Below are 25994 nucleotides of genomic sequence, written 5' to 3'. Positions count from 1 at the left end.
ACTGGGAGCACTGGGATCCCCAGTTTAGCTGTACTGGGAGCACTGGGAGCACTGGGAGCACTGGGATCCCCAGTCTGGCTGTACTGGGAGCACTGGGATCCCCAGTTTGGGGGCACTGGGAGCACTGGGATTCCCAGTCTGGCCGTACTGGGAGCACTGGGAGCACTGGGAGCACTGGGATCCCAGTCTGGCTGTACTGGGAGCACTGGGAGCACTGGGATCCCCAGTTTGGGGGCACTGGGAGCACTGGGAGCACTGGGATCCCCAGTCTGCCTGTACTGGGAGCTCTGGGAGCACTGGGATCCCCAGTCTGCCTGTACTGGGAGCACTGGGATCCCCAGTCTGGCTGTACTGGGAGCACTGGGAGCCCCAGTCTAGCCGTACTGGGAGCACTGGGATCCCCAGTCTGTCTGTACTGGGAGCACTGGGAGCACTGGGATCCCCAGTCTGGCCGTACTGGGAGCACCTGGGAGCACTGGGATCCCCAGGCTGGCTGTACTGGGAGCACTGGGAGCACTGGGAGCCCCAGTCTGGGTGTACTGGGAGCACTGGGAGCACTGGGATCCCCAGTCTGGCCGTACTGGGAGCCCTGGGAGCACTGGGAGCCCCAGTCTGGGTGTACTGGGAGCACTGGAGCCCCAGTTTGGGGGCACTGGAGCACTGGAGCACTGGGAGCACTGGGATCCCCAGTCTGGCCGTACTGGGAGCACTGGAGCCCCAGTTTGGGGGCACTGGAGCCCTGGGAGCACTGGGAGCCCCAGTCTGGGTGTACTGGGAGCACTGGGAGCACTGGAGCCCCAGTCTGGCCGTACTGGGAGCACTGGAGCACTGGGATCCCCAGTCTGGCCGTACTGGGAGCACTGGGAGCACTGGGAGCACTGGGATCCCCAGTCTGGCCGTACTGGGAGCACTGGGAGCACTGGGATCCCCAGTTTGGAGCACTGGGAGCACTGGGATCCGCAGTCTGGCTGTACTGGGAGCACTGGGAGCACTGGGATCCCCAGTTTGGGAGCACTGGGAGCACTGGGATCCCCAGTCTGGCCGTACTGGGAGCACTGGGAGCACTGGGATCCCCAGTCTGGCCGTACTGGGAGCACTGGGAGCACTGGGATCCCCAGTCTGGCTGTACTGGGAGCACTGGGAGCACTGGGATCCCCAGTTTGGGGGCACTGGGAGCACTGGGAGCACTGGGATCCCCAGTCTGGCCGTACTGGGAGCACTGGGAGCACTGGGATCCCCAGTCTGGCCGTACTGGGAGCACTGGGAGCACTGGGATCCCAGGCTGGCTGTACTGGGAGCACTGGGAGCACTGGGATCCCCAGTCTGGCCGTACTGGGAGCACTGGGAGCACTGGGATCCCCAGTCTGGCTGTACTGGGAGCACTGGGAGCACTGGGATCCCAGTCTGGCCGTACTGGGAGCACTGGGAGCACTGGGATCCCCAGTCTGGCCGTACTGGGAGCACTGGGAGCACTGGGATCCCCAGTTTGGGGGCACTGGGAGCACTGGGAGCACTGGGAGCACTGGGATCCCCAGTCTGGCCGTACTGGGAGCACTGGGATCCCCAGTTTGGGGGCACTGGGAGCACTGGGAGCACTGGGAGCACTGGGAGCCCCAGTCTGGCTGTACTGGGAGCACTGGGAGCACTGGGATCCCCAGTTTGGCCGTACTGGGAGCACTGGGAGCCCCAGTTTGGGGGTACTGGAGCACTGGGATCCCCAGTCTGGCCGTACTGGGAGCACTGGGAGCACTGGGATCCCCAGTCTGGCCGTACTGGGAGCACTGGGAGCACTGGGATCCCCAGTCTGGCTGTACTGGGAGCACTGGGGATCCCCAGTTTGGGGGGCACTGGGAGCACTGGGATCCCCAGTCTGGCCGTACTGGGAGCACTGGGAGCACTGGGATCCCCAGTCTGGCCGTACTGGGAGCACTGGGAGCACTGGGATCCCCAGTCTGCCTGTACTGGGAGCACTGGGAGCACTGGGAGCCCCAGTCTGGGTGTACTGGGAGCACTGGGATCCCAGTTTGGGGGCACTGGGAGCACTGGGAGCACTGGGAGCCCCAGTTTGGCCGTACTGGGAGCACTGGGAGCACTGGGAGCCCCAGTTTAGCTGCACTGGGAGCACTGGGAGCACTGGGATCCCCAGTCTGGCTGTACTGGGAGCACTGGGAGCACTGGGATCCCCAGTCTGGCCGTACTGGGAGCACTGGGAGCACTGGGATCCCCAGGCTGGCTGTACTGGGAGCACTGGGAGCACTGGGAGCCCCAGTTTGGGGGCACTGGGAGCCCTGGGAGCACTGGGATCCCCAGTCTGGCTGTACTGGGAGCACTGGGAGCACTGGGATCCCCAGTCTGGCTGTACTGGGAGCACTGGGAGCACTGGGATCCCCAGTCTGGCTGTACTGGGAGCACTGGGAGCACTGGGAGCACTGGATCCCCAGTCTGGCTGTACTGGGAGCACTGGGAGCACTGGGATCCCCAGTCTAGCTGTACTGGGAGCACTGGAGCACTGGGAGCACTGGGATCCCCAGTTTGGGAGCACTGGGAGCACTGGGAGCACTGGGATCCCCAGTTTGGGAGCACTGGGAGCACTGGGAGCACTGGGATCCCCAGTCTGGCCGTACTGGGAGCACTGGAGCACTGGGATCCCCAGTCTGGCCGTACTGGGAGCACTGGGAGCACTGGGATCCCCAGTTTGGGGGCACTGGGAGCACTGGGAGCACTGGGATCCCCAGTCTGGCCGTACTGGGAGCACTGGGAGCACTGGGATCCCCAGTCTGGCCGTACTGGGAGCACTGGGAGCACTGGGATCCCCAGTCTGGCCGTACTGGGAGCACTGGAGCACTGGGATCCCCAGTCTGGCTGTACTGGGAGCACTGGGAGCACTGGGATCCCCAGTTTTGGGGGCACTGGGAGCACTGGGAGCACTGGGATCCCCAGTCTGGCCGTACTGGGAGCACTGGGAGCACTGGGAGCCCCAGTCTAGCCGTACTGGGAGCACTGGGATCCCAGTCTGCCTGTACTGGGAGCACTGGGAGCACTGGGAGCCCCAGTCTAGCCGTACTGGGAGCACTGGGATCCCCAGTCTGGCTGTACTGGGAGCACTGGGAGCACTGGGATCCCCAGTCTGGCCGTACTGGAGCACTGGGAGCACTGGGATCCCCAGTCTGGCCGTACTGGGAGCACTGGGAGCACTGGGAGCCCCAGTTTGGGGGCACTGGGAGCCCTGGGAGCACTGGGAGCCCCAGTCTGGCCGTACTGGGAGCACTGGGAGCACTGGGATTCCCAGTTTGGGGGCACTGGGAGCACTGGGAGCACTGGGATCCCAGTCTGGCTGTACTGGGAGCACTGGAGCACTGGGATCCCCAGTTTAGCTGCACTGGGAGCACTGGGAGCACTGGGATCCCCAGTCTGGCCGTACTGGAGCACTGGGATCCCCAGTTTGGGAGCACTGGGAGCACTGGGAGCACTGGGATCCCCAGTCTGGTCGTACTGGGAGCACTGGGAGCACTGGGATCCCCAGTCTGTCTGTACTGGGAGCACTGGGAGCACTGGGATCCCCAGTTTTGCTGTACTGGGAGCACTGGGAGCACTGGGATCCCCAGTCTGTCTGTACTGGGAGCACTGGGAGCACTGGGATCCCCAGTCTGGCCGTACTGGGAGCACTGGGAGCCCCAGTCTGGCTGTACTGGGAGCACTGGGATCCCCAGTCTGGGTGTACTGGGAGCACTGGGATCCCCAGTCTGGCCGTACTGGGAGCACTGGGAGCACTGGGATCCCCAGTCTGGCTGTACTGGGAGCACTGGGAGCACTGGGATCCCCAGTTTGGGGGCACTGGGAGCACTGGGAAGCACTGGGATCCCAGTCTGGCTGTACTGGGAGCACTGGGAGCACTGGGATCCCCAGTCTGGCTGTACTGGGAGCACTGGGAGCACTGGGATCCCCAGTTTGGGGGCACTGGGAGCACTGGGAGCACTGGGATCCCAGTCTGGCCGTACTGGGAGCCACTGGGAGCACTGGGATCCCAGTCTGGCCGTACTGGGAGCACTGGGATCCCCAGTCTGGCTGTACTGGGAGCACTGGGAGCACTGGGATCCCCAGTCTGGCCGTACTGGGAGCACTGGGATCCCCAGTTTGGCTGTACTGGGAGCACTGGGAGCACTGGGATCCCCAGTCTGGCCGTACTGGGAGCACTGGGAGCACTGGGATCCCCAGTTTAGCTGTACTGGGAGCACTGGGAGCACTGGGAGCACTGGGATCCCCAGTCTGGCCGTACTGGGAGCACTGGGATCCCCAGTCTGGCTGTACTGGGAGCACTGGGATCCCCAGTTTGGGGGGCACTGGGAGCACTGGGATTCCCAGTCTGGCCGTACTGGGAGCACTGGGAGCACTGGGAGCACTGGGATCCCCAGTCTGGCCGTACTGGGAGCACTGGGATCCCCAGTCTGGCTGTACTGGGAGCACTGGATCCCCAGTTTGGGGCACTGGGAGCACTGGGAGCCCTGGGAGCCCCAGTCTGGCTGTACTGGGAGCACTGGGAGCCCCAGTCTGGCTGTACTGGGAGCACTGGGAGCACTGGGATCCCCAGTTTGGGGGCACTGGGAGCACTGGGAGCACTGGGATCCCCAGTCTGGCTGTACTGGGAGCACTGGGAGCACTGGGAGCCCCAGTCTGGCTGTACTGGGAGCACTGGGAGCCCCAGTCTGGCTGTACTGGGAGCACTGGGAGCACTGGGATCCCCAGTTTGGGGGCACTGGGAGCACTGGGAGCACTGGGATCCCCAGTCTGGCTGTACTGGAGCACTGGGAGCACTGGGATCCCCAGTCTAGCCGTACTGGGAGCACTGGGGGCACTGGGATCCCCAGTCTGGCTGTACTGGGAGCACTGGAGCCCTGGGAGCCCCAGTCTGGCTGTACTGGGAGCACTGGGAGCCCCAGTCTGGCTGTACTGGGAGCACTGGGAGCACTGGGATCCCCAGTTTGGGGGCACTGGGAGCACTGGGAGCACTGGGATCCCCAGTCTGGCTGTACTGGGAGCACTGGGAGCACTGGGATCCCCAGTCTAGCCGTACTGGGAGCACTGGGGGCACTGGGATCCCCAGTCTAGCCGTACTGGGAGCACTGGGAGCACTGGGAGCCCCAGTCTGGCTGTACTGGGAGCACTGGGAGCACTGGGATCCCCAGTTTGGGGGCACTGGGAGCACTGGGAGCACTGGGATCCCCAGTCTGGCTGTACTGGGAGCACTGGGAGCACTGGGATCCCCAGTCTGCCTGTACTGGGAGCACTGGGGGCACTGGGATCCCCAGTCTGGCTGTACTGGGAGCACTGGGATCCCAGTCTGGCCGTACTGGGAGCACTGGAGCACTGGGATCCCAGTCTGGCCGTACTGGGAGCACTGGGAGCACTGGGATCCCCAGTCTGGCTGTACTGGGAGCCCTGGGAGCACTGGATCCCCAGTCTGCCTGTACTGGGAGCACTGGGATCCCCAGTTTGGGGGCACTGGGGGCACTGGGAGCACTGGGAGCCCCAGTTTGGGGGCACTGGGAGCACTGGGAGCACTGGGAGCCCCAGTCTAGCCGTACTGGGAGCACTGGGATCCCAGTCTGGCCGTACTGGGAGCACTGGGAGCACTGGGATCCCCAGTCTGGCCGTACTGGGTGCACTGGGAGCACTGGGAGCCCCAGTTTGGGGGCACTGGGAGCCCTGGGAGCACTGGGAGCCCCAGTCTGGGTGTACTGGGAGCACTGGGAGCACTGGGATCCCCAGTCTGGCCGTACTGGGAGCACTGGGATCCCCAGTTTGGGAGCACTGGGAGCACTGGGAGCACTGGGATCCCCAGTCTGGTCGTACTGGGAGCACTGGGAGCACTGGGATCCCCAGTCTGGGTGTACTGGGAGCACTGGGAGCACTGGGAGCCCCAGTTTGGGGGCACTGGGAGCACTGGGATCCCCAGTCTGGCCGTACTGGGAGCACTGGAGCACTGGGATTCCCAGTCTGGCTGTACTGGAGCACTGGGATTCCAGTCTGGCTGTACTGGGAGCACTGGGAGCACTGGGATTCCCAGTCTGGCTGTACTGGGAGCACTGGGAGCACTGGAGCCCCAGTCTGCCTGTACTGGGAGCACTGGGATCCCCAGTCTGGCCGTACTGGGAGCACTGGGAGCACTGGGAGCACTGGGATCCCCAGTCTGGCCGTACTGGGAGCACTGGGAGCACTGGGATCCCCAGTCTGGCTGTACTGGGAGCACTGGGAGCACTGGGATCCCCAGTTTGGGGCACTGGGAGCACTGGGAGCACTGGGATCCCCAGTCTGGCTGTACTGGGAGCACTGGGAGCACTGGGATTCCCAGTTTGGGGGCACTGGGAGCACTGGGAGCACTGGGATCCCCAGTCTGGCTGTACTGGAGCACTGGGAGCACTGGGATCCCAGTTTGGGAGCACTGGGAGCACTGGGAGCACTGGGATCCCCAGTCTGGCCGTACTGGGAGCACTGGGATCCCCAGTTTGGCTGTACTGGGAGCACTGGGAGCACTGGGATCCCCAGTCTGGCCGTACTGGCAGCACTGGGAGCACTGGGATCCCCAGTTTAGCTGTACTGGGAGCACTGGAGCACTGGGAGCACTGGGAGCCCCAGTCTGTCTGTACTGGGAGCACTGGGAGCACTGGGATCCCCAGTCTGGCCGTACTGGGAGCACTGGGAGCACTGGGATCCCCAGTTTTGCTGTACTGGGAGCACTGGGAGCACTGGGAGCACTGGAGCCCCAGTCTGTCTGTACTGGGAGCACTGGGAGCACTGGGATCCCCAGTCTGGCCGTACTGGGAGCACTGGGAGCACTGGGATCCCCAGTCTGGCTGTACTGGGAGCACTGGGATCCCCAGTCTGGCTGTACTGGGAGCACTGGGATCCCCAGTTTGGGGGTACTGGGAGCACTGGGAGCCCCAGTCTGGCCGTACTGGGAGCACTGGGAGCACTGGGAGCCCCAGTCTGGCCGTACTGGGAGCACTGGGAGCACTGGGATCCCAGTCTGGCCGTACTGGGAGCACTGGGAGCACTGGGAGCCCCAGTTTGGGGGCACTGGGAGCACTGGGAGCCCCAGTCTGGCTGTACTGGGAGCACTGGGAGCACTGGGATCCCCAGTCTGGCCGTACTGGGCGCACTGGGATCCCCAGTCTGGCTGTACTGGGAGCACTGGGATCCCCAGTTTGGGAGCACTGGGAGCACTGGGAGCACTGGGATCCCCAGTCTGGCCGTACTGGGAGCACTGGGAGCACTGGATCCCCAGTTTAGCTGTACTGGGAGCACTGGGAGCACTGGGATCCCCAGTCTGGCTGTACTGGGAGCACTGGGAGCACTGGGATCCCCAGTCTGGCCGTACTGGGAGCACTGGGAGCACTGGGATCCCCAGTTTAGCTGTACTGGGAGCACTGGGAGCACTGGGAGCACTGGGATCCCCAGTTTGGCCGTACTGGGAGCACTGGGAGCACTGGGATCCCAGTCTGGCCGTACTGGGAGCACTGGGAGCACTGGGATCCCCAGTCTAGCTGTACTGGGAGCACTGGGAGCACTGGGATCCCCAGTCTGGCTGTACTGGGAGCACTGGGAGCACTGGGATCCCCAGTCTGGCCGTACTGGGAGCACTGGGAGCACTGGATCCCAGTTTAGCTGTACTGGAGCACTGGGAGCACTGGGAGCACTGGGATCCCCAGTTTGGCCGTACTGGGAGCACTGGGAGCACTGGATCCCCAGTCTGGCCGTACTGGGAGCACTGGGAGCACTGGGATCCCCAGTCTGGCCGTACTGGGAGCACTGGGAGCACTGGGATCCCCAGTCTGGCTGTACTGGGAGCACTGGGAGCACTGGGATCCCCAGTCTGGCCGTACTGGGAGCACTGGGAGCACTGGGATCCCCAGTTTGGCCGTACTGGGAGCACTGGGATCCCCAGTTTGGCCGTACTGGGAGCACTGGGCGTTCCCCTCCCCCCCGGCTCCCCCCGCGGTGGGGGAGGGGCGGCAGCAGGTGCGGGGTGGGGGAGGGGCGGGGGTCGCTATTTTTAGTCTCTGTCCCTTTAAGGGAACCCCGGGACCCTTTTGGGGGGTGGGGGAGGGGCGGGGAGGGGGGGGAGGGGCGGGGAGGGGGGGGGGAGGGGCGGGGAGGGGGGGGGGAGGGGCGCCCCTCCCCCACCCCCCCCGAGGCTTTAAAATCCCGCGGGGGCTCCGAGGGCCCCGAGAGAGCCGAGGGAGAGCCAGAGCCATGGTGAGAGGGGCCCCAAAATCCCCGAATTCCACCCAAATTCCACCCCTGGGACCCCAAAATCCCCCCAAATTCCACCCCTGGACCCCAAAATCCCCCCTGGGAACCCAAAATCCCCCCAAATTCCACCCCTGGGACCCCAAATTCCACCCCAAAATCCCCCCAAATTCCACCCTGGGACCCCAAAATCCTCCCTGGGATCCCAAAATCCGCCCAAATTCCACCCCTGGGACCCAAAATCCCCCAAATTCCACCCCTGGGACCCCAAAATCCGCCCAAAATCCACCCCTGGGACCCCCAAAATCCCCCCAAATTCCACCCCTGGGACCCCAAATTCCACCCCTGGGACCCCAAAATCTGCCCCAAATTCCACCCCTGGGATCCCAAAATCTGCCCCAAATTCCACCCCTGGGACCCAAATTCCACCCTGGGACCCCAAAATCTGCCCCAAATTCCACCCTGGGACCCCAAAATCTGCCCAAATTCCACCCTGGGACCCAAATCAACCTTGGGACCCAAATTCCACCCCTGGGACCCCAAAATCCCCCCAAATTCCACCCCTGGGATCCCAAAATCCCCCAAATTCCACCCCCTGGGACCCCCAAATTCCACCCCTGGGATCCCAAAATCTGCCCCAAATTCCACCCCTGGGACCCCAAATTCCACCCTGGGACCCCAAAATCCCCCCAAATTCCACCCCTGGGACCCCCAAAATCTGCCCCAAATTCCACCCCTGGGACCCCAAAATCCCCCCAAATTCCACCCAAATTCCACCCCTGGGACCCCAAAATCCCCCCAAATTCCACCCTGGACCCCAAATTCCACCCCTGGGACCCCAAAATCCCCCCAAATTCCACCCCTGGACCCCAAATTCACCCTGGGACCCCAAAATCCCCCCAAATTCCACCCCTGGGACCCCAAAATCCCCCAAATTCCACCCCTGGGACCCCAAATTCCACCCCTGGGATCCCAAAATCTGCCCCAAATTCCACCCCTGGGACCCCAAATCCTCCCTGGGACCCAAAATCCACCCCGGGACCCCAAAATTTACCCTGGGATCCCAAAATCTGCCCCAAAATCCCCCGGACCCCAAAATCCGCCCCAAAACCCCCCAAAATCCTCCCTGGAACCCCAAAATCCCCAACCCCCCCCAAATCCCCAAATTCCACCCCTGGGACCTCAAAATCCGCCCTGGGAACCCAAACTCCACCCTGGGAACCCCCAAAATCCCTCCTGGGACCCCCAAATCCCCCCCAGTGACCCCCAAACTCCACCCCAAATCCTCCTGGGACCCCAAATTCACCGCCAGTGACCCCAAACCCCACCTGTGCCCCCCAAATCTGCCCCCAAATCCCCCTGGGACCCCAAAAAACCCCTTGGGAACCCAAACTCCACCTGGGACGCCCCAAATCCCTCCTGGGACCCCCAAACCCCCCCTGAGCCCCCCCAAATCCCCCCTGGGACCCCCAAATCCCTCCTGGGACCCCCAAAATCCCCCCAACCCCCCCAGTGACCCCCAGATCCCTCCTGGGGTCCCCAAAATCCCTCCTGAGCTCCCCAAAGCCCCCTTGGACCCCCAAATCTGCCCCCAAATCCCTCCTGGGTCCCCCAAAAAACCCCTTGGACCCCCAAACCCCCCCCTGGGACCCCCAAATCCCCCCCAAATCCCCCTGGGACCCCCAAATCACCCCTGAGCCCCCCCAAATCCCCCCTGGGACCCCCAAAATCCCCCCTGGACCCCCAAATCCCCCCCAGGACCCCCAAATCTGCCCCAAATCCCTCCTGGGACCCCAAATCCCTCCTGGGTCCCCCAAAAAACCCCTTGGGACCCCCAAATCCCCCCGTGACCCCCAAACTCCACCCCAAGTCCCTCCTGGGACCCCCAAATCCCCCCCCAATCCCCCCTGGGACCCCAAATCCCCCCCGGGACCCCAAATCCCCCCCAAATCCCCCCCGGGACCCCCAAATCCCCCCCAAATCCCTGCCGTGACCCCCCAAATCCCCCCTGGGACCCCCAAATCACCCCCGGAACCCCAAATCCCCCCCAAATCCCCCCCGAGCCCCCCCAAATCCCCCAAATCCCCGCTGAGACCCCCAAATCCCCCCCAAATCCCCCCCAAATCCCCCCGGGACCCCCAAATCCCCCCCGGACCCCCCAAATCCCCCCCAAATCCCGCCGGATCCCCAAATCCCCGCCGGGACCCCCCTGGGACCCCCAAATCCCCCCCAAATCCCCCCCAAATCCCCGCTGAGACCCCCAAATCCCCCCCAAATCCCCCCAAATCCCCCCCGGGACCCCAAATCCCCCCCAAATCCCCCCAAATCCCCCCAAATCCCCCCCGGGACCCCCAAATCCCCCCGGGACCCCCCAAATCCCCCCCAAATCACCCCAAATCCCCCCCAAATCCCCGCCGTGACCCCCCTGGGACCCCCAAATCCCCCCCAAATCCCCCCCAAATCCCCCTGGGACCCCCCAAATCCCCCCCAAATCCCCGCCGGGCCCCGCCGTGACCCCCGTGCCCGCAGGCCCCGAAGCGGCGAAGCGCCGCGCGGCCGAGGGCAGCTCCAACGTGTTCTCCATGTCGACCAGACCCAGATCCAGGAGTTCAAGGAGGTGGGGGAGGGGCGGGGAGGGGCTCTCGGGGGTGGGGGAGGGGCTCTGAGGGGGGGGAGGGGCTCCGAGGGTGGGGGAGGGGCGAAAAGTTTGGGCCCCCCCCTCCCCCCCCCCCCCCCCAAAAAAAAAGGGGGGGGGGGGGAATTGCCGAGAATTGGGTGGGGGAGGGGCTGGAGAGCGGGGAGGGGCGGAAAGGTGGGGGAGGGGTCAAGGGGGTGAAGCCCCTCCCCCCACCCCAAGGTTTGGGGTCATTTGGGGTGGGGGAGGGGCTCTCAGGGAGGTGGGGGAGGGGCTCAGGGTGGGGGAGGGGCTCTGTGGGTGGGGGAGGGGCTCAGGGTGGGGGAGGGGCTCTCAGAGAGGTGGGGGAGGGGCGGAAAGGTGGGGAGGGGCTCAGGGAGGTGGGGAGGGGCTCAGGGTGGGGGAGGGCTCAGAGAGGTGGGGGAGGGGCTCAGGGTGGGGGAGGGGCTCAGAGAGGTGGGGAGGGGCTCAGGGAGGTGGGGAGGGGCTCAGGGTGGGGGAGGGGCTCAGAGAGGTGGGGGAGGGGCTCTCAGGGAGGTGGGGGAGGGGCTCAGAGAGGTGGGGGAGGTGGGGGAGGGGCTCAGGGTGGGGGAGGGGCTCAGAGAGGTGGGGGAGGGGCTCAGAGAGGTGGGGGAGGGGCTCAGGGTGGGGGAGGGGCTCAGAGAGGTGGGGGAGGGCTCAGAGAGGTGGGGGAGGGGCTCAGGGTGGGGGAGGGGCTCAGAGTGGGGGAGGTGGGGGAGGGGCTCTGTGGGTGGGGGAGGGGCTCAGAGAGGTGGGGGAGGGGCTCTCAGGGAGGTGGGGGAGGGGCGGAAAACCCCTCCCCAATTTCCTCCCCCCCCCCCCCCGAACTTTTGGGGAATTTCCCCGGGAATTTTGAGGAGGGGGCGGGCCCCTGACGGCCCCTCCCCCACCCCCCGCCCCTCCCCCACCCCCCGCAGGCCTTCACGGTGATCGATCAGAACCGGGACGGGATCATCGATAAGGATGATCTGCGAGAGACCTTCGCCGCCATGGGTGGGGCCCGGGGGGCACTGGGAGCACTGGGAGCACTGGGATCCTCAGTCTGGCCGTACTGGGAGCACTGGGAGCACCGGGATCCCCAGTCTGGCTGTACTGGGAGCACTGGGAGCACTGGGATCCCCAGTCTGGGAGCACTTTAAGCACTGGGAGCACTGGGAGCACTGGGAGCACTGGGATCCCCAGTCTGGCCGTACTGGGAGCACTGGGAGCACTGGGATCCCCAGTCTGGCTGTACTGGGAGCACTGGGAGCACTGGGATCCCCAGTCTGGCTGTACTGGGAGCACTGGGAGCACTGGGCCAGGGGGGCGGGGCCAAAGGGGGGAGGGGTCTTTGAGGAGGGGGAGGGGCTTGGAATTGATTGAAAGGGGAGGGGGTGGGGGGAGGGGCTTAGAGGGGTACGTGCATAAATTAGCGTGAAATTAGCATGAAATTAGCATAAAAATTAGCGTGAATTTAGCATAAGAGCAGTGTGGACTTAGCATAAAGTTAGCATGAAATTAGTGCAAAATTAGCATAAAGTTAGTGTCAATTTAGGATGAAATTAGCGTGAATTTAGCATGAAATTAGCATAAAATTAGCATAGAATTAGCGTGAATTCAGCGTGAATTTAGGGTGAATTTAGGGCGAATTTAGCATGAATTTAGTGTAGCGATAGCGTGAATTTAGCATAAAATTAGCATAGAATTAGCATGAATTTAGGTGAATTTAGCATAAAGTTAGCGTGAATTCAGCGTGAATTTAGCGTGAATTTAGCATAAAATTAGCATAGGATTAGCGTGAATTTAGGGTGAATTCAGCGTGAATTTAGGGTGATTTAGCATAAAATTAGCATATAATTAGCATGAATTTAGGGTGAATTTAGCGTAAAGTTAGCGTGAATTCAGCGTGAATTTAGCGTGAATTTAGCATAAAATTAGCATAGGATTAGCGTGAATTTAGGGTGAATTCAGCGTGAATTTAGGGTGATTTAGCATAAAATTAGCATATAATTAGCACGAATTCAGTGTGAATTAGGGTGAACTTAGCATAAAATTAGCATAGAATTAGCATGAATTCAGCATGAATGTAGCGTGAATTAGTGTGAATTTAGGGTGAATTTAGGGTGAATTTAGCATAAAATTAGCATAGAATTAGCGTGAATTCAGCGTGAATGTAGCGTGAATTCAGCGTGAATTCAGTGTGAATTTAGTGTGAACTTAGCATAAATTAGCATAGAATTAGCATGAATTCAGTGTGAATTTAGGGTAAATTTAGCATAAAATTAGCATAGAATTAGCATGAATTCAGCATGAATGTAGCATGAATTCAGCGTGAATTTAGGGTGAATTCAGTGTGAATTTAGCGTGAATTTAGCATAAAATTAGCATAGAATTAGCGTGAATTCAGTGTGAATTCAGTGTGAATTCAGTGTGAATTTAGGGTGATTTATCATAAAATTAGCATAGAATTAGCGTGATTTTAGCGTGAACTCAGCGTGGACTTAGCATAAAACCAGCGTGAATTCAGCATAAAACCCGCCCAAAATTGCCGGGAAATTACTGTGACGTTAACATGCGGTTCGTGCGAATTTAGCATAAAATTAGCATAGAATTAGCATAAACCCACCGCTTTCCCACAAAGGGGTGCGACCTCAGCAGGAGATGAGCGGGGGCGGGGCTTAGAGGAGGGTGCGGTGGGCGGGGGCGGGGTGGGCGTGGCCTGGGGTGGGCGTGGCCGGGGTGGGCGTGTCCCGACCGGGCCCTCCCCCCCCCGCAGGGCGGCTGAACGTGAAGAACGAGGAGTTGGACGCGATGATCAAAGAGGCCTCGGGGCCCATCAACTTCACCGTGTTCCTCACCATGTTCGGCGAGAAGCTCAAGGGTGGGGCCCCCGGCCCCTCCCCCACCCCATCCCCGGGGCCTCTGCCCCTCCCCCACCCGGCTCCGCCCATCCCCCACCCGCCTCTGCCCATCCCCCACCCGGCTCTGCCCCTCCCCCACCCGGCTCCGCCCATCCCCCACCCGCCTCTGCCCTTCCCCCACCCGCCTCTGCCCCTCCCCACCCGGCTCTGCCCATCCCCCACCCGGCTCTGCCCCTCCCCCACCCGGCTCCGCCCATCCCCCACCCGCCTCTGCCCCTCCCCTACCCGCCTCTGCCCCTCCCCCACCCAAATGACACCAACAGCCCCTCCCCCACCCCAAATCCGCCCCCCGCCCCTCCCCCACCCCTGAATGACCCCTCCAGCCCATCCCCCACCCTCCCTGCCCCTCCCCCACCCCCGGCTGACCCTCCCCCACCCTAAATGAGACCCCCCCGCCCCTCCCCCACCCCCGGTGACCCCTCCCGCCCCTCCCCACCCACCTCTGCCCTTCCCCACCCCGACTGACCCCTCCCCGCCCCTCCCCCACCCCAAATGTGGCCCCTCCCCGCCCCTCCCCACCCCAACCTCTGCCCCTCCCCCACCCCTGACTGACCTCCCGCCCCTCCCCCGCCCCCGGACTGACCCTCCCGCCCTCCCCCACCCCCGATGACCCTCCCGCCCCTCCCCCACCCCCGGACTGACCATCCCGCCCCTCCCCCACCCCTGACTGACCCTCCCGCCCCTCCCCCACCCCCGATGCCCCCTCTCGCCCCTCCCCCACCCCCGGACTGACCATCCCGCCCCTCCCCCACCCCCGGGATGACCCTCCCGCCCCTCCCCCACCCCCGATGACCCCTCCCGCCCCTCCCCCACCCCCGGACTGACCATCCGCCCCTCTCCCGCCCCTGACTGACCCTCCCGCCCCTCCCCCACCCCGATGCCCCCTCCTGCCCCTCCCCCGCCCCTGACTGACCCTCCGCCCCTCCCCCACCCCTGACTGACCCTCCCGCCCCTCTCCCACCCCGGACTGACCCTCCCGCCCCTCCCCACCCCCGATGACCCCTCCCGCCCCTCCCCACCCCCGGACTGACCATCCCGCCCCTCCCCACCCCGGCTGACCCTCCCGCCCCTCCCCCACCCCCGATGACCCCTCCCGCCCCTCCCCCACCCCGACTGACTGACCTCCCGCCCCTCCCCCGCCCCTGACTGACCCTCCCGCCCCTCCCCCACCCCCGGGCTGACCCTCCCGCCCCTCCCCACCCCCGGGCTGACCCTCCCGCCCCTCCCCCAGGCGCGGACCCCGAGGACGTCATCATGGGCGCCTTCAAGGTGCTGGACCCGGACGGGAAAGGCTCCATCAAGAAGAGCTTGTGAGTGGGGGAGGGGCGGGATTTGGGGGGAAATGGGGGAGGGGAGACCCCAAAATTTGGGGGGGAGGGGCGAATTTTGGGGCTGGTGGGGGAGGGGAGAGCTTGGATTGTTTGGGGGGGAGGGCGGGATTTGGGGCTGGTGGGGGAGGGGCTTCAATTTGGGGCGGAAATGGGGGAGGGGAGACCTTGGATTTGGGGGTGGAGGGGCGACCCTGAATTGTGGGGGGGGGGAGGGGCGGGATTTGGGGCTGGTGGGGGGAGGGGAACTTCGATTTTGGGGGGGGGGGGGGGAGGGGAGACCCCGATTTGGGGGGGGTTGGGGGAGGGGAGACCCCAAAATTTGGGGGGGGAGGGGCGGGATTTGGGGCTGGTGGGGGAGGGGAACTTCGATTTGGGGGGGGGGTGGGGGAGGGGAGACCCCGAAATTTTGGGGGGGAGGGGCGGAATTTGGGGAGAAATGGGGGAGGGGAACTTCGATTTGGGAGGGGGAGGGAGACCCCGAATTAGGGGGGGGGAGGGGCAGAATTTGGGGTCTGGTGGGGAGGGGAACCTCGATTTTGGGGGAGTTGGGGGAGGGGAGACCCCAAAATTTGGGGGGGTTGGGGGAGGATTTTGGGGCTGACCCCGAATTTGGGGGGGGTTGGGGCGGAATTTGGGGGTCGTTGGGGAGGGGTCTCGGGGACATTTTGGAGTGACCCCTCCCCCCCCTCCCGCCCGCCCCTCCCCCAGCCTGGAGGAGCTGCTGACCACGCAGTGCGACCGCTTCACCCCCGAGGAGGTCAGCGAGCCCCAAAATCACCCGAAATCGCCCCAAATCACCCCAAAATCACCCCAAAATCGCCCCAAAATCGCCCAAAATCACCCGAAATCACCCCAAAATCACCCCAAATCACCCAAAATCGCCCAAAATCACCCCAAATCACCCAAAATCGCCCCAAATCACCCGAAATCACCCCCAAATCACCCCAAAATTGCCCAAATTACCCCAAAATCACCCGAAATCACCCGAAATCACCCCAAATCAGCCCCAAATCACCCGAAATCACCCCAAAATCACCCCAAAATCACCCCAAATCGCCCGAAATCGCCCAAAATCACCCCCAAATCACCCAAAATCACCCCAAAATCACCCGAAATCACCCCAAAATCACCCCAAATCACCCAAAATCGCCCAAAATCACCCCAAAATCGCCCAAAATTGCCCCAAATCACCCCAAAATCGCCCGAAATCGCCCAAAATCACCCCCAAATCACCCCAAATCACCCGAAATCACCCCCAAATCACCCCAAAATTGCCAAAAATTACACCAAAATCACCCCAAATCCTCCCAAATCAGCCCCAAATCACCCGAAATCACCCAAAATCACCCCAAAATCACCCCAAATCACCTGAAATTGCCCAAATATCACGCCAAAATCGCCCAAGATCACCCGAAATCACCCCAAATCACCCGAAATCACCCCAAAATCACCCAAAATCGCCCCAAATCCCGAATTTTGGGGTCCCCCGCAGATCAGGAACACCTGGGACCCCAAATCCTCCCCAAATCCTCCCCAAAACTCCTCCTTGAGACCCTTCAAACCCCTCAGAACCTCTCAAACCCTCCCCAAAACCACCTCAAATCCCCCAAATTTGCCCCAAATCCCCCAAATTTCGCCCAAAATCCCCCAAATCCCGAATTTTGGGGTGCCCCGCAGATCAGGAACACCTGGGACCCCAAATCCTCCCCAAAACTCCTCTTTGGGACCCTTCAAACCCCCTCAGAACCTCTCAAACCCTCCCCAAAACCACCTCAAATCCCCCAAATTTCCCCCCAAATCCCCAAATTTGCCCCAAAATCCCCCAAATTTCGCCCAAAATCCCCCCAAATCCCGAATTTTGGGTGCCCCGCAGATCAGGAACATGTGGGCCGCCTTCCCGCCGGACGTGGCCGGCAACGTGGACTACAAGAACATTTGTTACGTCATCACCCACGGCGAGGACAAGGAGGGGGAGTAGGGACCCCAAAAATTGGGGGAACCCCCCCAAAAAAGCACCGGGGGACCCCCAAAATCCCCTCCCCCCCCCCCCCCGGCCCCTGGGACCCCCCGAATTTTGGGGTCCCCCGCGGCGGTTTACGGGTATAAAAGTGGCGGCTTTTGCACTCGCTGGTGGTTTTTGGGGGATTTGGGGGGGATTTTGGGAGGTCTCGGGGTGGATTTTGGGGTGCCAAGATGAATTTTGGGGTCCCGGGGTGGATTTTGGGATCCTGCGGGGTGGATTTTTGGGGTCCCAGGGTGGATTTCGGGGTCCCAAAATGAATTTTTGGCATCCTGGGGTGAAGTTTTTGGGGTCCCAAAATGAATTTTGGGGTCCCGGGATGGATTTGGGACATTCCAGGGTGAATTTTGGGATCCTGAGATGAATTTTTGGGGTCCCAGGATGGATTTGGGACATTCCGGGGTGGATTTTTGGGGTGCCAAGATGAATTTTGGGGTCCCGGGGTGGATTTTGGGATCCTGGGGTGGATTTTGGGGTGTCCCCGAGGTGAATTTTGGGAGTTCTTGGATGAATTTGGGGGACTCAGGGTGGATTTTGGGGTCCCCTGGAGTGGATTTTGGGGGGTCTCGGGTGGATTTTGGGGTGCCAAGATGAATTTTGGGGTCCCGGGGTGTGATGTTTTTGGGATCCTGCGGGGTGGATTTTTGGGTCCCAGGGTGGATTTCGGGGTCCCAAATGAATTTTTGGGGTCCCAGGGCAGATTTTTGGGGTCCCGGGATGGATTTGGGACATTCCGGGGTGGATTTTTGGGGTGCCAAGATGAATTTTGGGTCCCGGGATGGATTTGGGACATTCCAGGGTGGATTTTGGGGTGCCAAGATGATTTTTGGGGTCCCGGGATGGATTTGGGACATTCCAGGGTGGATTTTGGGGTGCCAAGATGATTTTTGGGGTCCCAGGATGGATTTGGGATATTCCAGGGTGGATTTTGGGGTGCCAAGATGAATTTTGGGGTCCCAGGGTGGATTTTGGGATCCTGCGGGTGGATTTTTGGGGTCCCAGGGTGGATTTCGGGGTCCCAAAATGAATTTTTGAGATCCTGGGGTGAAGTTTTTGGGGTCCCAAAATGAATTTTGGGGTCCCGGATGGATTTGGGACATTCCAGGGTGAATTTTGGGATCCTGAGATGAATTTTTGGGGTCCCAGGATGGATTTGGGACATTCCGGGGTGGATTTTTGGGGTGCCAAGATGAATTTTGGGGTCCCGGGGTGGATTTTGGGATCCTGGGGTGGATTTTGGGGTGTCCCCGAGGTGAATTTTGGGAGTTCTTGGATGAATTTGGGGGACTCAGGGTGGATTTTGGGGTCCCCTGGAATGGATTTTGGGGGGTCTCGGGGTGGATTTTGGGGTGCCAAGATGAATTTTGGGGTCCCAGGGTGGATTTTGGGATCCTGCGGGTGGATTTTTGGGGTCCCAGGGTGGATTTCGGGGTCCCAAAATGAATTTTTGGCATCCTGGGGTGAAGTTTTGGGGTCCCAAAATGAATTTTGGGGTCCCGGATGGATTTGGGACATTCCAGGGTGGATTTTGGGATCCTGGGGTGGATTTTTGGGGTCCCAGGATGGATTTGGGACATTCCGGGGTGGATTTTTGGGGTGCCAAGATGAATTTTGGGGTCCCGGGGTGGATTTTGGGATCCTGGGGTGGATTTTGGGTGTCCCCGAGGTGAATTTTGGGAGTTCTTGATGAATTTGGGGGACTCAGGGTGGATTTTGGGGTCCCCTGGAGTGGATTTTGGGGGGTCTCGGGGTGGATTTTGGGGTGCCAAGATGAATTTTGGGGTCCCAGGGTGGATTTTGGGATCCTGCGGGTGGATTTTTGGGGTCCCAGGGTGGATTTCGGGGTCCCAAAATGAATTTTTGGCATCCTGGGGTGAAGTTTTTGGGGTCCCAAAATGAATTTTGGGGTCCCGGGATGGATTTGGGACATTCCAGGGTGAATTTTGGGATCCTGAGATGAATTTTTGGGGTCCCAGGATGGATTTGGGACATTCCGGGGTGGATTTTTGGGTGCCAAGATGAATTTTGGGGTCCCCGGGGTGGATTTTGGGATCCTGGGGTGGATTTTGGGGTGTCCCCGAGGTGAATTTTGGGAGTTCTTGGATGAATTTGGGGGACTCAGGGTGGATTTTGGGTCCCCTGGAGTGGATTTTGGGGGGTCTCGGGGTGGATTTTGGGGTGCCAAGATGAATTTTGGGGTCCCGGGGTGGATTTTGGGATCCTGCGGGGTGGATTTTTGGGGTCCCAGGGTGGATTTCGGGGTCCCAAAATGAATTTTTGGGGTCCCAGGGCAGATTTTTGGGGTCCCGGGATGGATTTGGGACATTCCGGGTGGATTTTTGGGGTGCCAAGATGAATTTTGGGGTCCCGGATGATTTGGGACATTCATTCCAGGGTGGATTTTGGGGTGCCAAGATGATTTTTGGGGGTCCCGGGATGGATTTGGGACATTCCAGGGTGGATTTTGGGGTGCCAAGATGATTTTTGGGGTCCCAGGATGGATTTGGGATATTCCAGGGTGGATTTTGGGGTGCCAAGATGAATTTTGGGGTCCCAGGGTGGATTTTGGGATCCTGCGGGTGGATTTTTTGGGGTCCCAGGGTGGATTTCGGGGTCCCAAAATGAATTTTTGGCATCCTGGGGTGAAGTTTTTGGGGTCCCAAAATGAATTTTGGGGTCCCGGGATGGATTTGGGACATTCCAGGGTGAATTTTGGGATCCTGAGATGAATTTTTGGGGGTCCCAGGATGGATTTGGGACATTCCGGGGTGGATTTTTGGGGTGCCAAGATGAATTTTGGGGTCCCGGGGTGGATTTTGGGATCCTGGGGTGGATTTTGGGGTGTCCCCCGAGGTGAATTTTGGGAGTTCTTGGATGAATTTGGGGGACTCAGGGTGGATTTTGGGGTCCCCTGGAATGGATTTTGGGGGGGTCTCGGGGTGGATTTTGGGGTGCCAAGATGAATTTTGGGGTCCCAGGGTGGATTTTGGGATCCTGCGGGTGGATTTTTGGGGTCCCAGGGTGGATTTCGGGGGTCCCAAAATGAATTTTTTGGCATCCTGGGGTGAAGTTTTGGGTCCCAAAATGAATTTTGGGGTCCCGGGATGGATTTGGGACATTCCAGGGTGGATTTTGGGATCCTGCGGGTGGATTTTTGGGGTCCCAGGGTGGATTTCGGGGTCCCAAAATGAATTTTTTGGCATCCTGGGGTGAAGTTTTTGGGGTCCCAAAATGAATTTTGGGGGTCCCGGGATGGATTTGGGACATTCCAGGGTGAATTTTGGGATCCTGAGATGAATTTTTGGGGTCCCAGGATGGATTTGGGACATTCCGGGGTGGATTTTTGGGGGTGCCAAGATGAATTTTGGGGTCCCGGGGTGGATTTTGGGATCCTGGGGTGGATTTTGGGGTGTCCCCGAGTGAATTTTGGGAGTTCTTGGATGAATTTGGGGGACTCAGGGTGGATTTTGGGGTCCCCTGGAGTGGATTTTTGGGGGGTCTCGGGGTGGATTTTGGGGTGCCAAGATGAATTTTGGGGTCCCAGGGTGGATTTTGGGATCCTGCGGGTGGATTTTTGGGGTCCCAGGGTGGATTTCGGGGTCCCAAAATGAATTTTGAGATCCTGGGGTGAAGTTTTGGGGTCCCAAAATGAATTTTGGGGTCCCGGGATGGATTTGGGACATTCCAGGGTGGATTTTGGGATCCTGGGGTGGATTTTTGGGGTCCCAGGATGGATTTGGGACATTCCGGGGTGGATTTTTGGGGTGCCAAGATGAATTTTGGGGGTCCCGGGATGGATTTGGGACATTCCGGGGTGGATTTTGGGGGGTCCCAAGATGAATTTTGGGGTCCCAGGGTGGATTTTGGGATCCTGGGGTGGATTTTGGGATCCTGGGGTGAAGTTTTGAGGTCCCAGGATGGATTTGGGACATTCCAGGGTGGATTTTGGGGTGCCAAGATGAATTTTGGGGTCCCAGGGTGGATTTTGGGATCCTGCGGGTGGATTTTTTTGGGGTCCCAGGGTGGATTTCGGGGTCCCAAAATGAATTTTTGGCATCCTGGGGTGAAGTTTTGGGGTCCCAAAATGAATTTTGGGGTCCCGGGATGGATTTGGGACATTCCAGGGTGGATTTTGGGATCCTGGGGTGGATTTTTGGGGTCCCAGGATGGATTTGGGACATTCCGGGGTGGATTTTTGGGGTGCCAAGATGAATTTTGGGGGTCCCGGGATGGATTTGGGACATTCCGGGGTGGATTTTGGGGGTCCCAAGATGAATTTTGGGGGTCCCAGGGTGGATTTTGGGGTTCTGGGGTGGATTTTGGGATCCTGGGGTGAATTTTTGGGGTCTCGGGGTGGATTTTGGGGTCCTGGGGTGGATTTTGGGGTCCCCGGGGTGGATTTGGGACATTCCAGGTTGGATTTTGGGATCCCGGGGTTGGATTTTTGGGGATCCCAGGTTGCATTTGGAACATTCCGGGGTTGCATTTTTGGGGATCCCAGGGTGGATTTTAGGGAATTTTTTTTATTATTATTATTTTACTTTTTTAATGAATTCTGAGAAATCTCCGACCAATTTGGGGCTCCAGCCCCTCCCCCACCCCCCCCCCCCCCCCCCAAAAAAAAAAAACCTCCGACGGCGGCGATTCCGGGGGGGTGGGGGGAGGGGCGATTCCCTTTATTGGCAATAAATAAGCGACGCCGGGGGGGGGGGGGGGGGGAGGGGCAGATTTGGAGTGGGGGAGGGGCTCCAGGTGGGGGAGGGGCAAATTTGGGGCTCCCCCCCGCCCTCCCCAAATTTTTTTTTTTTTTTGGGGGGGGGGGTGGGAGGGGGAGGTCCCGCGGCGTTTTTTGGGGGGGGCCCCGCTGCAGGGGGCGACCCCAAAACACCCCCGGGCCCCCCCCCCCCCCCCCAAAATTTGGGGGTGGGGGAGGGGCGTGGGAAAAACAGGGGGAGGGGCGGATTTTTTGGGGGGGGAGGGGGCCCCCCCCGGGGGGGGTGGGGGTGTCCCCGGGGTGTCCCCAAGGTGTCCCCGGGGTGTCCCCAAGGTGTCCCCAAGGCGTCACTTCCGCGTCTTCCGGGGGCCCTCGTCCGCTGCGGGGGGAGGGGACAGGGTCAGGTGACGTCACGGCGGGGGGGTGTGTGTGTGACGTCATGGTGGGTGACGTCATCGCGGTGTTCCCACCCCTCCCCCCCATCGGTGTCACTTGGGGGGGGACATTGGGGGGGGATGGGGAGGGGGGGGAGGGGACAATGACGGGGTGAGACAGGGACAGGAGGTGGCAGTGATGGGGGGAGGGGACAGTGACAGGAGGTGATGGTGACATGGAGGTGACTCGGAAGGTGACACGGAGGTGACAGGGAGGTGACAGGAGGTGGCAGGAGGTGACAGGGAGGTGATGGTGACATGGAAGGTGACAGGGAGGGGACAGGAGGTGACAGTGATGGGGGAGGTGACAGTGATGGGAGAGGGGACAGTGACAGGAGGTGGTGGTGACATGGAGGTGACAGGAGGGGACAGGAGATGGCAGTGACAGGGAGGTGACAGGGAGGTGACAGGGAGGTGATGGTGACATCGAAGGTGACAGGAGGTGACAGGAGGTGACAGGGAGATGACAGTGACAGGAGGTGACAGTGACAGGAGGTGACAGGGAGGTGACAATGACAGGAGGTGACAGGGAGGTGACAGGGAGGTGATGGTGACATGGAGGTGACAGGGAGGTGACAGGAGGTGGCAGTGATGGGGAGATGACAGTGACAGGAGGTGACAGGGAGGTGATGGTGACATGGAGGTGACAGGGAGGGGACAGGAGGTGGCAGTGATGGGGGAGGGGACAGTGACAGGAGGTGATGGTGACATGGAGGTGACTCGGAAGGTGACACGGAGGTGACAGGGATGGTGACAGGAGGTGGCAGGAGGTGGCAGGAGGTGACAGGGAGGTGATGGTGACATGGAAGGTGACAGGAGGTGACAGGAGATGGCAGGAGGTGACAGTGATGGGGGAGGGGACAGGTGAGTGACAGAGGGGTGACAATGACAGGAGGTGACAGGGAGGTGACAGGGAGGTGATGGTGACATGGAGGTGACAGGGAGGTGACAGGAGGTGGCAGTGATGGGGAGGTGACAGTGACAGGAGGTGACGGAGGTGATGGTGACATGGAGGTGACAGGGAGGGGACAGGAGGTGACAGTGATGGGGGAGGTGACAGTGATGGGAGAGGGGACAGTGACAGGAGGTGGTGGTGACATGGAGGTGACAGGAGGGGACAGGAGATGGCAGTGACAGGGAGGTGACAGGGAGGTGACAGGGAGGTGATGGTGACATCGAAGGTGACAGGAGGTGACAGGAGGTGACAGGGAGATGACAGTGACAGGAGGTGACAGTGACAGGAGGTGACAGGGAGGTGACAATGACAGGTGACAGTGACAGGGAGGGGACAGGGAGCTGATGGTGACATGGAGGTGACATGGAAGGTGACAGGAGGTGACAGGAGGTGACAGGGAGGTGACAGTGACAGGAGGTGACAGGGAGGTGACAGGGAGGTGACAATGACAGGTGACAGTGACAGGGAGGGGACAGGGAGCTGATGGTGACATGGAGGTGACATGGAAGGTGACAGGAGGTGACAGGAGGTGACAGGGAGGTGACAGGAGGTGGCAGTGATGGGAGAGGGGACAGTGGCAGGGAGGGGGCAGGGAGGGGACAGTGACAGGGTGTGACAATGACAGGGAAGGTGGCAGGTGACGGTGACATCGAAGGTGACAGGAGGTGACAGTGGCAGGAGGTGACAGTGATGGGGGAGGGGACAGTGATGGGAGAGGGGACAGTGACAGGGTGTGACAATGACAGGGAAGGTGGCAGGTGACGGTGACATCGAAGGTGACAGGAGGTGACAGGAGATGGCAGGAGGTGACAGTGATGGGGGAGGGGACAGGTGAGTGACAGAGGGGTGACAATGACAGGAGGTGACAGGGAGGTGGTGACATGGAAGGTGACAGGGGGTGCCAGGAGGTGGCAGTGATGGGGAGGTGACCGTGACAGGAGGGGACGGGGACGGTGACAGGGACAGGAGGGGACAGTGACAGGGAGGGGACAGGGAGGTGACGGTGACATGGAAGGTGACAGGGAGGTGACAGTGACAGGAGGTGACAGGAGGTGACAGGGAGGTGACAGGGAGGTGATGGTGACATCGAAGGTGACAGGAGGTGGCGGTGATGGGGAGGGGACAGTGACAGGGAGGGGACAGGGAGGTGATGGTGACAGGAGGTGACAGTGATGGGGAGGTGACAGTGACAGGAGGTGACAGGAGGTGACAAGGACAGGTGACAGTGACAGGGAGGTGACTCGGAAGGTGACAGTAGGTGACAGGAGATGGCAGTGATGGGGAGGTGACAGGAGGTGACAGGGAGGTGACAGGGAGGTGACAATGACAGGTGACAGTGACAGGGAGGGGACAGGGAGCTGATGGTGACATGGAGGTGACATGGAAGGTGACAGGAGGTGACAGGAGGTGACAGGGAGGTGACAGGAGGTGGCAGTGATGGGAGAGGGGACAGTGGCAGGGAGGGGGCAGGGAGGGGACAGTGACAGGGTGTGACAATGACAGGGAAGGTGGCAGGTGACGGTGACATCGAAGGTGACAGGAGGTGACGGTGGCAGGAGGTGACAGTGATGGGGGAGGGGACAGGTGAGTGACAGAGGGGTGACAATGACAGGAGGTGACAGGGAAGGTGACAGGGAGGTGATGGTGACATGGAAGGTGACAGGAGGTGACAGGAGATGGCAGTGATGGGGAGGTGACCGTGACAGGAGGGGACGGGGACGGTGACAGGGACAGGAGGGGACAGTGACAGGGAGGGGACAGGAAGGGGACAATGACATGGACGGTGACAGGAGGTGACAGGAGGTGACAGGAGGTGACAGTGATGGGGACAGTGGCAGGAGGTGACAGGGAGGTGACAGGGAAGGTGACAGCTGACAGTGACAGGTGACAATGCCAGGAGGTGACGGTGACAATGCCAGGTGACAATGCCAGGAGGTGCCAGGAGGTGCCAGGGAAGGTGACAGTGAGAGGTGACAATGCCAGGAGGTGACATGGAAGGTGACAGTGACAGGAGATGCCAGGGGGTGACAGGGAAGGTGACAGCTGACAGTGACAGGTGACAATGCCAGGAGGTGCCAGGGAAGGTGACAGTGACAGGTGACAATGACAATGACAATGCCAGGTGACAGTGCCAGGAGGTGACAATGACAGTGCCAGGTGACAGTGCCAGGAGGTGACAGGAGGTGACAAGAGGTGACAAGAGGTGACAGTGCCAGGTGACAATGCCAGGAGGTGACAGTGACAATGACAGGTGACAGTGACAATGACAGTGCCAGGAGGTGACAGTGCCAGGTGACAGTGACAATGCCAGGTGACAACGCCAGGAGGTGACGGTGACAATGACAGTGCCAGTGCCAGTGCCAGGAGGTGCCAGTGCCAGGTGACAATGCCAGGTGACAGTGACAATGACAGTGACAGTGCCAGGTGACAGTGACAGTGCCAGGTGACAATGACAGGTGACAATGCCAGGTGACAGTGACAGGTGACAATGACAGGTGACAGTGACAATGACAGTGACAGTGCCAGGAGGTGACAGTGCCAGGTGACAATGCCAGGTGACAATGCCAGGTGACAGTGCCAGTGACAATGACAGTGCCAGGTGACAGTGCCAGGTGACAATGGCAGAAGGTGACAGTGACAATGACAGTGCCAGGTGACAGTGCCAGGTGACAGTGCCAGGAGGTGACGGTGACAGTGCCAGGTGACAATGCCAGGTGACAATGACAGGTGACAGTGA

At 60.8% G+C, this 25994-nt stretch overlaps 2 protein-coding genes across 2 annotated transcripts in view; one reads left to right on the top strand and one right to left on the bottom strand.

Annotated features, from left to right (window-relative positions):
• Positions 1-8185: 8185 nt before the first annotated feature.
• Positions 8186-17257, top strand: LOC125319310 (myosin regulatory light chain 2, skeletal muscle isoform; the record flags this gene model as incomplete). Its single annotated transcript, XM_048290421.1, has 7 exons — positions 8186-8253; positions 10777-10864; positions 11821-11896; positions 13659-13763; positions 15035-15113; positions 15843-15891; positions 17008-17257. Coding segments are annotated over 7 exons (570 nt in total), but the record flags the coding sequence as incomplete, so codon positions are not given.
• A 4876-nt stretch (positions 17258-22133) lies between these two features.
• Positions 22134-25994, bottom strand: part of LOC125319309 (sarcoplasmic/endoplasmic reticulum calcium ATPase 1-like) — a gene marked incomplete at its 5' end in the record, with an annotated part of 29778 nt that continues 25917 nt past the window's right edge. Inside the window, 1 exon segment of the mRNA XM_048290420.1 lies at positions 22134-22247. Within this exon segment, the coding sequence (XP_048146377.1) occupies positions 22216-22247 (32 nt within the window).

The sequence above is a fragment of the Corvus hawaiiensis genome, chromosome 41 (assembly GCF_020740725.1).
Source record: "Corvus hawaiiensis isolate bCorHaw1 chromosome 41, bCorHaw1.pri.cur, whole genome shotgun sequence".
Classification (NCBI taxonomy): Eukaryota; Metazoa; Chordata; class Aves; order Passeriformes; family Corvidae; genus Corvus; species Corvus hawaiiensis.
Note: the sequence above shows the minus strand (reverse complement) of the source record. Positions and strands in the feature narration are given on the sequence as shown.